We start from the raw sequence: 16055 nt of genomic DNA, 5'->3' as shown, positions 1-16055 counted from the left end.
CACTCCAAGTTAGGCATTTGCCGCCAACGTTATCATTCGACATCTCACTAATTGCCTCACAGATTGTTACCTCCAGTGTTAATCCAGGTCAGTAGCACAGTGTTAGCAATGTTGACGCTGACGGATATTTTGTGGTCGCAAATAAATATGCTTTGAGTTGTTGTTGTTGTGCATTTGAAGTTGACGGCGTCGCTAAAAGTTATGTTGTGGCCAGGAGGTACTTAAAAAGAAGTTGGTCTAATCAATTATATAGTTGTTAGGAATTTAAGTCTATATTCTACCTCAGGCTAGTTTTCTCTACCTGAACCTACTCGTAGCTGGATAAAAAGAGTGCTATCGTGCTATGACGGATTATACAGATATACAAAATATCCAGGCAATGTTGACTTTTTTAGAGAATTTCAGAACGAAATGTTTCCGATAATAATCGATACGTAACACTCACACTTGAACGGAATGAATCTAGGCGCCTGCATGTACGCCAGAGAGGGATCGTGACCAGAAGAACGTGACTGAACAAAGAATTGTTGATGGCCTTACGAACGAACGTGGTGGCTTCTGAAATCGATAACAAAAATATGTTGATTTGCATGACGTTTCATATCACCAGCAATGACATTGAAAGTTTGGACCCAGTGTTTGGTGATGTAAAAGTTTGAACTGAGCCGAGCTCTGAAAATCAGAGTCATTCCAATATTCGTCACGATTGATGCCAACCGATGCTAAATTTGAGAGTTAGGCCTACTCATGTAGTTTATTAAGGTAGCTCAAATTATAGTATTCTGGTCTTCTGTTTGCATGGGTTCATTAAACCTTTTAATAGGAAAAATCTGCCGTGGTAAGGCTACGAATCAGAACGTTGGAACATACTAAACTCACAGCATAAACTACACTTTCATAAACTACCCAATCCACATAGCCTGTCACTATGACGCTGTGTTCCAAGTGCATCTCAGGGCAACTGTCTGGCTTAAATATTTTGTCATGCAAATATCTGCCGTTCAGGCAATTGCAGCGGAATTCAAAAGAGCTCAACCACCCACGGATTTCCAGATTGCCCCGGCCTTTATCTTTGCGAGCAATGATAATGGCTCGTCTCCTTGTTTCGCGAACTGCATCTATCCGGATTTCTGCGAAACTGTGACCTAGCTGTTTGTGAGTCAGATAACCCGTTTTGTGGAGGAACCGTATTCAGATGGTCAATCACAAGGCCGGCTAGTAGTATAGAAATACATCCTGGTTTGCAGTTGCACTTGGACACAACTCTTTGGCTCGTTTCTGGACAAGGCAAGGCCTGAATACTGCTTTTTTAAAAGCTAGAGGGGGTAAGTTTTAACCACTTACAGCATCTTTGGCAAACTTTGGATGTTTTCTAAGTACGTTATGTACATTGCCCATGGTGTCACAACAAAAGTTTCAATTGAGACTCAATTTGACGTCAACTTTCTACATAGAAGAATAGTGTACATTAATCGTAGCACTTGAGCAAACGTCATTGCTGTAATGCCTAGCTGTTCAATGATCAACTTGTGAATTTTGTAAACAGCAGCCCTATCAGATCGGTGCAAAATTCACTTTTACACACAGTCTTTCTACTGTGAGTGAAGAGAGTGTGCTCTACATAAAATCCTCATATTTCAAGGTCATGTCTCGGGCAATACAGTACAATATAAAAACTCTATTTACACAGGAAAAGTTCACATGTTTTTGAAAGAAAATATTTTTTCCTGGCCAAAAAAACCCCTATCTGATCAAGAAAGGTGGTCTAATGGAAGAGTTGGCTGAGAAAGTCCTAATGGAAGAGTTGCCTGAGGAAGTCTCTTGTGGGGAAATAAGTTAAACAGTCGTCATGATTGTTTCGAAAGTAATATTTACAGGGTATTCATTTTAAGAGGATATGTTTTATTGAAAATATAGAAAGACTTTTTCTGGTCAAAATACCGTATTTGATCAAGAATGGTGGTCTTATGGAAGAGTTTCCTGAGGAAGTCTCTTGTGGGTGAGATAAGTTAAACAGTCGTCATGATGGTTTCGAAAATAGTATTTACGGGGTATTCATTTCAAGAGGATATGTTTTGGTGAAAAAATAAGCTTATTTCCCGTTTTCATTGTTCTGTTTGCTGGCCTTGAATTCAAATCTCTGTTGACTGATGGCTTATGGACTTCATTTCAGCAGTAAATCGAAAAGTGCAAGGGAAACTGGTCGCAATAGGCCAAACCCGGAATTCGAATCGACCACGGTACAAACAAAGCCATGTGCGCAAACGCGCATAGACGTACGTGTATTTCCATACGCGCCTGTACACATGTGGGTTTGTTTGTACCGGCATCACGTGAATATTTGGGCGTACTGAGACTGTAGAACGCATCGCGTCCTTTTTATTCCGGAGTAGAACCATTCCAGAGCAGATTATCCAAAAGTTAAAATAAAGCGTCAATGCATTTGGCTCACATTTGATTCGATGTGGCAGGCCAAAGTATACTTAAATATCTTTACCCATGGGAACAATCATAACAAGTTTCAAAGCGATCGGATGAGCTATTGAAGAGACAAAGAATTTTTGACCAAAATGGGAAAAGTGCCTCCAAACTACAAATGTGAAAATTTCACAACAATTTGAAGATACTAAAGTAAGGTTGCCTCTAGGTACATGCATACTAGGTTTCAAAGCAATAAGTATATTTACTTCAGTGAAAATTATTTTTTGACCAAAATGAGAAAAACTGCAACAAAAATACAAATATGAAAATTTCACCACAATTTTGAAAAATTCAACATAAGACAACTCTGAAATCAATAGTATCAAGTTTCAAAGCAATCCACTTTGGGAGAAAATGCTTTTTTGACCAAACAAGTGACCTAGCAGCAATATAGACCCGCTGTGTTATGCAGAGAATAACTGTTTTTGATACATGATGATGAAGAAGGTGGAATTCTTTGATAGCTCATTTCAGTGGCAACAAAACAAAATTGAAGATTTCATCATAATTTGAACATATCACATTAAGATCATCCCTAAGAACATATCAACCAAAGCTATCAGACGAGTAGTTTGTTGAGAATCAAATATTTTGACCAAAAATGGCATGACCTGCCCCCGAAACCCAAAGTTGCAAATTTCATCACAATTTCAGTTTATTACATTAAGTTTATCTGTAGAAACCTGTATACCAAATTTAAAAGCTATCAGACCAATACCTTTTGAAAAACATATTTTTGAACAAAAAATGGTAAAAATTGCCCCAACAATACAAAATTGCAGATTTAATGATAATTTCAATATCACATTTAGTTTATCTGTCAGATACTGTACTTTTTGTACTAAAATGCTATGTGCTGCGGCCTTGGAGTTTACATGTGGATGGACATACATCCATACATACTAACATACATACATATAGACGCCGCCGACCTTCCATATAAGCTCTTTTTGGTATAAACCAAATATTAGCTAAAATGTTGTTATTGTGTTTATTGTTCTGTTTTAAAACGTGGAGAGAGAGAGAGAGAGAGAGAGAGAGAGAGAGAGAGAGAGAGAGAGAGAGAGAGAGAGAGAGAGAGAGAGAGAGAGAGAGAGAGAGAGAGAGAGAGAGAGAGAGAGTGTGTGTATTGGGTGGGTGGAGTGATATGAACTATGACCTACATGCAGCTCGATCGGTACATTGTATCATTAATATATGGTACTCTACCACTGGAATCATTCTGTTACAAAATTCAGACAAATTCATGAGACACTTTCTCTGAATTTCATACCCGATATAACCTCCTGACTATCTGGGAGGCCACAAATTTTCAGTGTCATATTGAATTACGATACCTTGAACACTGAAAAACTCTAGCGTGATCATGTACATTTTGTACATTGTCACATTGTTTTTGTTATAATTTGGACAATATTGGCAATGCCTGAGTCAAGGGTTGAACTACCGGTCCATGTATATTCATCTATACATTTAGATTACATCTGGAGAACATTGGATCCAATGTTTATACAATAGGGCTTTCAAGTTTTCACAGTTTTGATTCCAGTGTGTGTTGTCGTCACAGATCATGTGATAAGATATGACCTATCAAAGACCATGAGTCTTCTTTTCTGTAATGATTCTCGTTATGCTCACCATTGCCTCAGTTTCATACGGGTGATTTCATCAGCCAGTCTCTTTTTCTAGTCTTTGTTTGCACTAGACAGTGTCACATGTCATATATCAGAACTAGGTGACCTACTTCAACACTATTTATATCTGTGAACTGTGTGATGTAATCTTTCAGCTGTGTGTAATTATGATATGACAAGTATGACCACGTATGCAGGCTGTATAATGACCAATGGGCAACATTAATATCACCAATGTCACATGATGACAAATGACTTGTCTACTAAATGTTCTCTATCATTCTATGGTATATTGTATTTCTGTAGAATTCTATAAAAAATGATGACATAACTCTATTAACTCTGTAGACCTTCTAAAGAATTTGTATATATACTGTAAAGAATATATATAAGCCATAGAACTCTGTAGAACCTTATAGAGTCTTTTTAATGGAGGGTATATTGTTTCAAACTGGGCTTCCATAACAGCATGTACTGACTATAGAGCGAATGTTATTCAAAGCATGTTCGATATGCCAACCGACCCCCTGCGTCACGCATCAAACTTTTGAAGCAATAAATAACCTGTCAAGGATGGATTCATTAACTGCAAACGTGCTAAACATCAAAGTGATCAAATGATCGACTTCAAGGCTGAGCTAACATTAATTTCGACTAAAACAATTAAAAGTGGAGTATAAATTATTCAGTTACGTAAAATGAAAAAAAAATGTCTAGAGATATTTGCCTGACCATCGCATTAAGTGAAAGGAAAAGTTACTGAACGGATTTTGTTGAGCTGTCGCTTACTACGCACATGACATCAGTCTGTTGGACCTTTGACCAAATGGACTAAAAAAGGGAAGACAATCTAATAGAAGGATTACTTCATATCATGCACCTTTCTCAGATATTTGAAGATACTGTGCTTGCTTCTCATTTAAGATATGAAGAAAGTACTGAGCAAATCAGTTTTTGGCATGCAATTCATTGCTTGTTTGGGTATCTGTGCAATGTACAATGCAGTAGTTATAAATGTGGGCGCGTGATGGGATCACGGTCAGAAAATGTGCAACAACTTAGCTCAGTTACTGAAGACACTTTCTTTAAGTTGGGATTGGCCGAAGGGTTCTGAGAGCTGAAGTCTAGTCTAGGTTAATAGGTGGCCTAGGCTGTGAGTTCGAATCCAATCGAGAATTTACTGATTTTTTATCAATACAACAATACTTCTCTGGTCTGTTACTTGTGACTCATTTTATACCTGCAGAGTAAGTGAAGTTTTTAACACCTGCTCTTTGTGAAAATAAAAAATGTTAATTTTTCCCAATAGAATTAACAACACAAGGTATGGAAAGCCATTTTTCAATGGTATACGTAGTAAATGCGACTTAATTTTCTTCATAAATAATGAGGATGGTCTCAATTTTCTTGAAGAAAGAGTGCCTAAAGTTTAAATTTTCTGTCTCGAGGTGCGTATGTATTATTGACATTAACTTGGTACATGTATATTCATTCTCCATAGATTATTGGAAGGCAGAGTTACGATGGAAAATCAACAACAAAGAGTCGCCGTTATTGTTCTTGTAGTGATGACTTTAGCAGGTTACTACTGTGATTATACGCCTCAACCTTGCCATCAGCACTTCTATAACAAGACAATCCTGGACTGCAGCCGACAAAACCTGGCCGGTATTCCAAAACATCTTCCAGCAGAGCGTAACACAATAATGGCACTGTGGCTGAACGGAAACAACATCACTGTGGTGAACCAGGACCTGTTGGAAAACTTCAATCGACTCACAGTGCTGTGGCTGGAATCAAACATGATCAGGCAGCTGACGTCACATGCGTTTGCCGAAGTGACCAATCTGCAGCACTTACACTTGCAAGATAACGAAATACAGAGTCTGAACAATGATGTCTTTTGGGGTATGTACAACTTTAGAAATCCTTGACATTAGAAAAAACCCTCTTGAAGATCTTCAAGACAGGACTTTTGCAGAACTTACGAACCTGCATGAACTGCAACTGAGCATGTGCTATCTGCCAGAATTACTTTCTAGCAATCTACTCTTTGGTTTAGAAAATCTGCAAAATCTGACTTTGGAGTTGTGCAACATATCTCTGATCCGGCGTGAGGTGTTTGGAAAAGTTCCAAACCTCAAGAGGCTGTCTCTAAAAGGTAACAGGCTGCATACTGTAGACAGTGTGATCTTCCGTTCTCTCAGCAAGCTGCAATTCCTGGACTTGAGTGGCAACCTACTCACACAAATTCCACAACGGTTGTGCGACTACATGCCACGGCTGGTAGACGTCAGCTTCAGTTTCAACCCACTTCATGAAATAAAATTCGGAAAGGACTACCAGAAATGTAGCCTGCGCAACATACATCTTGTTTCTGTCACAAACAAGACGGATTTGCTGAGTAACGATTCATTCATTGGCATAGCTAATAGTCCTCTCAACAAGCTGGACTTCCGTGATAATGAAGTCTCATACTGGCGTTCTGAAGTCTTCAATTGTTTCACAAACCTTTCCTTTCTTGATTTAAGTTCAATGAAAGTAGATTATTTCACAGAAAGCAGAGCTGCGATGAGTACAGCTGGAGTTCAAAGGTCACAAGTACATACTCTGAGAATCTCAAACGAGACCATACATGGTATATTTTTCTTCTCTAAGCTATCATTTTCAGCAGTAGCCTTTGCAACACAGGCTGTCAATACATCATTCCTGAAGGAACTTGACATTAGCAGAAATCAACTATCTGAACTTGAAAACAACACTTTTGTGGATTTCTCATCACTAGAGGTTTTAGATATATCTCACAATCTCATAACGCACATTGAGGTTGCTGCATTTGCAGGACTTCACAATCTGTTGAAGCTATCACTGAAGGACAACCACTTGCAGACCATACTACCACAAACATTTAACGTCCAACCAAGCTTCTCCCTGACTTCACTAGACCTTTCAGAGAACGCCATAGCCTACTGGCAGGAAAATGTATTCGCAGGCTTGAAGAACTTACGAACTTTGAATCTGGGAGATCAAGGAAAAATTAAACTTTTGCCACAGAGTTTTGATGATCTTCCCAGCCTTGAAGAGTTGGATATCTTTGGGAATACCTGGTCGGACCAGTCTCATCTGCCTCTTTGCAAAATGAAAAATTTGACATTCTTGAACATTTCCCAGGCATGGATGCACAGTAAATATGTGTTCCCTCTTGATGACATGTCTGTGAAGTGCCCGGGATACGTCAGCCCACTTAAGAAACTGGACTTCAAGGCATACTTTGTGGACAACTGTAAATGTGTGGAAAATTACTTTTCTCGGAATTGGAGAGCGTTTCAAAACCTGGAAAGGCTGATCATCACGATCCATTATGATCCGGATTACTTTCCATGGAGCATTTTTACCAAACTCTCCAAGCTCAAGGTTCGGAAACTGAAAGATAACCGCATAGAGAAAATACCGCCTGACATATTTGCCAACTGTACCCACTTGACACATCTGGATTTGAGTCTGAACACAATCGCATCTCTCGACTCTATCCCATGCAAGGGCCTGCACAACCTGGAAACCTTAGAACTTCAACAGAATGCAATCGCCACAATAGAGAGCAAGTTCTTCGAGCAGTTGCCAAAACTCAAAAAGTTTTATTTGAATGGGAACAAGTACAATTGCAGCTGCAGTTTTAAATCCACCGATGAGTTTCTCGCCTCAAGCAAAGCGAAATCCATGATTAGCCTGACCTCAAATTCTCATCACTTTGATGACAGACCCTATTGGTTTCAAGACTATGCTTGCGACACTCCTGATAGGTTGCGTGGTAAGACTATCGCTGATTTGAATCCCAACACACTCGTATGTGAATCCTCAAATCTGTCAATTTTGGACGTATTCAAGATGATAATACTTGGTATGTTCATATACCTTGTATTACTTCTAATGTGCGGTCACATGACACGTCTGATCTTCCCATATGAAACTTCTTACTTGTTTTTCATCACAAAGCTAAAATTCAATCGCCACCGAAATTGCCACCGAAATGAACCACTAACCACATATGCGTATGATGTGAACATATCGAACAGTGACGAGGATAACGATTGGGTAGAGACATATCTACTTCCACATCTGGAAACTGCTCTGCATCTACGGGTGCACTTTATGGAGCGTGACATGCAGCCGCGCACCTGGAAAAAAACGTACATTGATAACCTCATAAACAATAACAGCAGAAAGACTTTATTTGTGATTTCTGAAAGCTTTGTAGCAAATGGCATGTGTATGCAGGAGCTTTACACTGCTTTCCAGAAGTTGTTTGATAACCACATGAATGTCATGGTCTTCGTGAACTTGGATAAAATACCGGACAAGAAACGGCCGCGCATTTTGCGCTTCCCACTGTGTCAAAAGAGAGTGAATAAATGGTGGGAGTGTACAAGTAATGAACGGCGGAAGAAAGTGTTCTGGGAGACTCTGAAGCAGCATATCAGTGAGGGCAGTCATGTAAACCACATCACTCAGATACACTGAGCAAGTTCAAAAGTCTGAGAGATCAAGTACTGTCACTATATACAGTGAAAACTGCCCTCACACTTTGTGTGAAGTTATGTATGTTCATTAAATACGCAAGTATGACTAAATATTGCTTTCGGAGGCAATTTGCTTGTCCTAGGGGGGGGGGTCCGTTTTTTATCAAAATCAATTGAAAACACCCCCAGTAAAACGTTGATCTGCAACACCACTTTTGCAGATCCATCTCAAATTACTTATGTTTTTAGCAAAATCACTTGCATAGTCACTATTATCTGCGGTATTCATTGATAGAAGACTTTAAGGATATTTGTGTGCACAATAACCGGTCAGAATCTGAACTAGACCTAAGGGTACTAAACTAAACAAAGAAACACTGGGACATCATTACACTTTATTGTAAGTGGAAGGCTTAATGAAAGCTTAGGCGGCCATAATTTCACTCTGACTATTTTCTATTTTATCATACCAGTATATTGATGGCGCAAATGCAGCGATCTGATTGGTCGAGACGTGAAAAGAACTGTTGTATATTTGCAATAGATACCCCGGTTGGCACACGCGCGATCTTTGGGCAAGAGCAAAAATACTTTTCCGATGTTTTAATACCAGAATTTCAATATTATATATTATAGCCCAAACATGGGACTATGTGCCCCAGGGTAGGTGACCATTTGCCTGACGTAGGGAGGGCAAATGGTCTCCTGCCCCGAGGGGACATAGTCCCATGTTTGGGCCATAATGTTTTTATTACATGCCTCTCCTACTCAGTTTGTACCAAAAATATTTACGTTTATTGGCAAATTACAGTCAAATGCTTTATTTTCATTTTAGACAAAAAACGGTTAAAATAGAACAATTTTCATCATCGAATGGTGCATTGATATGTTTAAACTACTGTTATACGGTTTATCAATATTTTTTCCAAAAACTGGATTTTCTGTGCAAAACATGAACTTTCAAGACTTTTACATCCAAAAGTTTTCAAGTTGAAAATAGTTCCGGTTCATTTTCAGTCCGGTGATGACTATGCGGCCCGCGACGTCATCGACGAGTTACCATTGAATCCTATGGAGCGTGCGACGTTCGATATACGAGGCATGTAATAATATACTGTGATGATATAATAGCCATAAATCACAACTCAGCGACTGTATACCACTTTGTTTGGACCAGTGCACTTCCTATATGCACTCGCTATTGCTTGTGCACATATGTCATGAACTGGTCAAAATCTCACGGTATATTGTGGCTGGATGTGCTTTATTGCTTAAATACACCATGGGTTGGGTATATACACGTATTGTATGGGCTATGCCTATAAATGGACTACTGTCATTCTTATACAGGTAAATTCCCTGTGCTTTCATAATGCTGTGTGGTAACTCATGTTGATGTGAATAGAACTCTTTGTGTCATATCAATGATGCACATTGTTCAGGTAGCTTGCTTGTACCTGGTATATGCATAGCTTAGAAGTCTTGTATATGTATGTAGATATGTCGAACACATAATTTAAATTTTTATGAAATTCAAGACACCTAGTCAGTTTTGTGACGTGTTCACACACGTGGGCTAATGTCGTAGCGATGTCTGCCTATCTGTCCATGTGTGTATATGTGTGTCTGTCTGTCTGTCTGTTTACACGATAACTAAAAACGCCCGAACAGATTCAAGTCAGATGGAGTAGATAGGTAGCATATGCTCATGGTAAGAAGTGATTAGATTTGGGTTAGTGGGGCTTGAATAATGATGATGAAGTTATGAATATCATCTTTTTTCATATGGTTTCCTATGGAGAAAGTAATGACAGTGTCGGTATATATCAAGACATACTGCACGAAATTTCATGAAACTTTGCACAGATAACAATCTCAGAACACTATCAGATGATGCTGTTATTGTCATGTAAATTATTTCCTCCTTTGCATATTTAATGAACTTTTGTAGTTAATGATATAACTCCGAAATTCCTACACTAAATTTAATGATACCAGCTACAAATATTGCTCTGATAGAGATCCAATTGTGCTGAGAAGCACTGGGCAGTGTCAAGTTAATTAAACTCAGTTGCATATTTTATGAAGTTTTTTAGTCAGTCATATAACTCCGAAGTAACTGCACCAAATTTGATGAAATCTGCTGCAGATACTGATCAGGCAGATACCTGACTGTGTTGCGAAGCATTTAGTAATGTGAAGTTAATTAAGGGTTCATTTGCACATTTAATGAGCTTTGTGATTAGTGTTATTACTCTGAAATTACAGCATTAAATTTAATGAAATGTGCTGCATATGTTGATCTTATCGTTATCTAATTGTCCCATAAAGCATTGAGCCGTGTCAAGTTCATAAACAGCTCATTTTCCTATTAATGAAGTTTTGTAATTAGCTATTTAACTACGGGAGTACTGTACGAAAGTTGATAAAACCTGCTACATATAATGACCTGATTGTTCTGTGAAGCGTACTACTATGTAATTGACCTGTTGTAAACAACGTGAGTACATTCAGTTCACATCTGGTTATTACCCTACCAATATCAGCAATTATTCTGATTATGTTCGAGCTGAGGAAAAATCAAAACCATCACTATCACACACAGGTTCCAAAATATATAGATTAGGATATTTGATATTGGGCAGACATCAAATGCATGTGTGTACATTCATGTGTAAAGAACTGTGAGAAACAAATATACCACTGGAATTTCATGTGTGTACCAGTGTATACATGATAACTGCAAGCTGTGAATGCCATAGGTCACAGTTCACTATATCTGAATTCCACCGATTGGCTGTAATGCCACCTTGATTATTTCCGAAACGACCATGATTTAGGTATTTCATTTATTAAAAAAATACTTCTAAGGCAATTTATGTACAGTACATATAAGTTGCCACACGCACAATTTTTCCCGAAGCATTTAAGGTAAATTTGTCTAAGGGACAGATATTTGGACCCTCAAGCTTTTACATATTGGTGGTGGCGCCCTCATTTGAGCTCATACCAGTAATGTTTCCACAGATAGTGTTAGAGAGAGGAGGACAGACGAGGGGGAAAACGATGAAATACAGCCACGACGGAGCTAAAAATACATGTTTGTAATATGTAGGCAAACCTAAATCAAGATATTATACATTAAAGGGAATTGAAGAACAGGAAAGTTATTTTTTCTACTGTAAATTAGCAAAACACATTTTTTAAACAAATCACTTGTCTTTCATCCGTTTCAACACTTGATCTGACAGAAGGATCCAAATGCAGTCAATTAAACGGCTGGTGGTGTGAACAAAGTCGAGGTGTGAAACATTTTATTGTCAGAGACAATGTGTTAAGTGTGGACATTGAACTGTCAAGTGACTTCAGGATGTCACCATAGATAGGTGATATCTCATATTTTCCAACATTGGCGTTGAGTGGTGGAATATTTACATTATTGTTCATGGCCTCTAATAAACTTCTTTTGTCCACGCGTTGTTCTTTATCGATGACTTTGACTGACAAAGAAGACAATTCTGGAAGTTTGTGTTTACTTTCCGAAATAATATTGAAAGCCATTGGGGACCCCTCGACCAAAGTTCTTTCGACATTGAAAATGCATAGGTAGAAAACAAAAAAACGTTTTCGGTCGAAATATACTAAAGAATACCACCCGGTTACAACATAACTTTTAGCGACGCCGTCACTTCAAATGCGACAACAACAACTCAAACCAAATTATGTTGCGACCACAAAATATCAGTCAGCGTCAACATCGCTAACACTATGCAACTTGACCTTGGATGAAAACTGGCCGAAGCGGTAACAATCTATGGGGCACTTAGTGAGATGTCGAATGATAACGTTGGCGGCGAATGCCTAACTTGAATTGCGGAAAAAACAAAAGCTCTTGCTGTTCATAATCAACATGCGGACGCAGAAACTCTATGATAACGATTCCGCACTGTACTGCCACCCCGAAATCTTATCATCGTTTGCGGCCGCATATTCTCTACTCGCTCATTAATATAAAACTGGTGCGGAAACTTCATATACCCGCGTTACGGTGCGACAAAACTTAAAACGTACAGACGTTGCGATGTAATAAAGGAAAGTGGCATGGCTTCACACATCACCCATCTCGTCTTGTATGTGCTTTGGTGTGTTTAGTGTCTGAGTTGTGTTTTGGCTGTTGGTGTGAAAATTAACAAACGAGTCGTTAATTTTAAAGTAAGCCATGGCGAGACGTACGTGGGCGTAGTCAGATGTGTCTTTGACAGCCGTGACTCTTTGTCCCCACGTTTCGAAACCAGAGCGGTCTCTTCCTCAGTTGCCTGAAGATATAAAGAATATGTTTTTTGTTTTATGTCACGTCGATATTGTTGATCTCCTGTTCTTCTAGCAGTGAAGCCAGAATACTTATGTTTGGATTGTAATGTGTTCGTTCGTTCATTGACTTGTTCCTAATGCAATGGACTTTGGCCTTAATCAATGTGTCGCTGATGTTCGTATTTCTTTTGTAAGCGATGATCGGTTGTTTAGGAAATAAATTCCTTAATGTTTCGTCCTTTTCTATATGCTCCCAGTTTTCACACAGAGCTAGTTTAATAGCTTGTGTCTTTATATATGGGCTATATCTTGTTGTGAACACAAGTGTGTTTTTCGTTGCGATATTAAATATCAAAAACAATAGTAATTTGAAGGAGAAAAAGGTAACTGCTGCCGAGAACAGCCAAGCGACGGGGACCGGTCTATCCCGGGCAGTGTATCTTCTCCCTATAGCAACTCCAAGCGACTGTGACCATAGACCCTAAAAAGTGTCTACGCTGTGACACCACTAGTTATAAAAGCAGAACTTACAAACTTAATTTGTCGTCGCCCCGAATGTAGCCCTTTTTATTCCGCACCAGAACATACTCCTCATTTGCATCTTAGTTTTTTTTTCCGCACAAGGTCCTGATCAGCATATTTTTTGTCGCACCAGGAAAAAGTAGTTTTTTCCGCACCGCACATACTACTCATTTGCATATCTTTTTTTCCCCTACCAGAACTCACTTACCCTCATTTGCATATTACTTTTTTCCGCACAACGATCGCTGGCAAGCATACAGTTTGTCGCACCAAAAAGGAACTAGTTTGTCACACCGCTGGTACTCCGTAATTGCATATTGTTTTTCCGCACCATAACAGTTACAAGCACACACTTGTCGCACCAATGGCCATTACTTATGGTATTTTTCTGCATCCTTCTGTTTTGTAACAGACTGTGTGCAACCAGAGTAGAGTTTGTCGCAGCTTCAAGTTCTAGTGTTTTTTTTCTGAACGTCTCTAAAATTTAAGTTTTGTTGCACCGCTACGCAAGTATGTAATTCTCATTTGCATATCGTTTTTTTCGCACCAGAACTGACTCCTTATTTGCATATCGGTTTTTCCCGCACCAGAACTGACTCCTCATTTGCATATTACGTTTTTCCACGCAACGATCGCTGGCAAGCTTACTGTTTTGTCGCACCAGAACGAACTAGTTTGTCGCACCGCAGAAACTCCGTAATCATTTTTCCGCACCATAACAAAGCTCATTGCATATGGTATTTTTCCGCATGATCCATTTTTGCAACAGACTATGTGCAAGCAGAGTAGAGATTGTCGTAGCTTCAATTGTAGTTTTTTTCCGCAACGTCTGTACGTTGTAAGTTTTGTCTCACTGTAACTCGAGTATATGAAATTTCCGCACCTGTTTCATATTACCAGCGTCCACGTTTGGATAATGACCGAGTTGAGATTTGGCGGCCGCAAGGACGATAAGATTTCGCAGTTCAGTGCGGAATCATTATCATGGAGTTTCTGCGTCCGTATGTTGATTATGAGCAGCAAGTGATTTCGCGTCCGCACGAACTTTTGTTTTTTTCCGCACTCCAAGTTAGGCATTTGCCGCCAACGTTATCATTCGACATCTCACTAATTGCCTCACAGATTGTTACCTCCAGTGTTAATCCAGGTCAGTAGCACAGTGTCAGCAATGTTGACGCCGACGGATATTTTGTGGTCGCAAATAAATATGCTTTGCGTTGTTGTTGTTGTGCATTTGAAGTTGACGGCGTCGTTAAAAGTTATGTTGTGGCCAGGAGGTATTTTTTGTGTATTTCGTTGGAAAAATGTTTTGTTATCTACCTATGCATTTTCAATGGGGAAAGAGTTTTCGTCGAGGGTTCCCAACGGCTTTCCATAGATAGCTGATTCAATCAGCAAAAAAAAATTTTCTTTGCATCATTTAATTTAAGAATAAAAGCAAAATACTTATATATGTTTTTGATGTACCCCATACCTATTAAAGAAACGGGGGACCCGGGATTCACATAACACCTCATGTGGCCAAATTCTACCCACACAGCCAGTCTTTACATTAAATTACCATCCCCCACAGTAGTCAGTGCGTACAACAGAAAGCAGAAAGTAGCTGGTATAATCAATTATATAGTTGTTAGGAATTTTACCCCTTGACTACCAAGGCCAATGTATTCCTATATACCAGGGCCCTTATGGAAATATTGATAAAATCTTAGGTGTGGTCATTGCGTGAACACTGCTTAGAGTAAAAATTAAGTAGTACCAATAAACCATATATTTTCTGAATCAGCACGAAATTTCCCACTTTTTCATACATAAGTTTTGTATTTCCAGGTCACGTGACTGATCACATGACACATCATGTGACCAGAGTTGGCAAAGAATATTAATATTTGAAGCATCAGGACGTGTTTTGAATCCATAAAATGACGCAAATTTGAATACAGTTGCAATTTTCATGGTATTGTCTTTACATATATGTAATAACAACTACCCTTTACCTTATTTATGGATGTTATCATGTACCTATTTGAGATTTTTCTCACAAAAGGCAGAGTAAATGAACCACAAACATCAGCATCTGACATGATTCTGTATTTGAAAATCAACACAGTTTATATTTGTAAACACCTGCTTTATGTCTTCCTTGCAGAAACATGCATCTAAAATGGTTATGATTTATCAAAAAATAATTCACAGTATTTAAAAATACATTTTAGGGAACAACATATCACATGACCAAACACATGACCAGTCATGTGACCAGTCATATCGATAATATGGCTGCTATAAAATTTCACTGGTTTATAGTAAAAAATTGTATTTCCTCTAGTTTCATTCACGAATATTGCTGTTAATAGAACATATTTACATATAAATCATTTGTTTTCAATAAATAAACATTTCATTTCATTAAAAAAAACAAACCATAAACATCTTCGCGATCGTCCGTACTTCTGAAAACTGTAAACAATCAGTGCGACGCTTCTGTGATCAGCCTGACCTTTCAGGGTCGAGGTCATGGGTCATGACATTTGCTTCCGGATTTTGGCCATACTCGGACGTACGGGGGCGCAATCACATTCAGGCCAGA

General features: G+C 38.7%; 1 protein-coding gene across 1 annotated transcript; it reads left to right on the top strand.

Annotated features, from left to right (window-relative positions):
- The first annotated feature begins 1152 nt into the window (after window positions 1–1152).
- LOC139136844 (toll-like receptor 2 type-2) lies at window positions 1153–11023 on the top strand. The gene is made up of 2 exons (XM_070704679.1): window positions 1153–1325; window positions 5617–11023. The coding sequence occupies exon 2, from the start codon at window positions 6009–6011 to the stop codon at window positions 8631–8633; it is 2625 nt and encodes an 874-aa protein (XP_070560780.1). The 5' UTR covers window positions 1153–1325; window positions 5617–6008; the 3' UTR covers window positions 8634–11023.
- The last annotated feature ends 5032 nt before the right edge of the window (window positions 11024–16055 follow it).

This window comes from Ptychodera flava, chromosome 7, assembly GCF_041260155.1.
Source record: "Ptychodera flava strain L36383 chromosome 7, AS_Pfla_20210202, whole genome shotgun sequence".
Classification (NCBI taxonomy): Eukaryota; Metazoa; Hemichordata; class Enteropneusta; family Ptychoderidae; genus Ptychodera; species Ptychodera flava.
The sequence above is the reverse complement of the archived record's forward strand: the minus strand, read 5'-3'. Positions and strand labels throughout refer to the sequence as shown.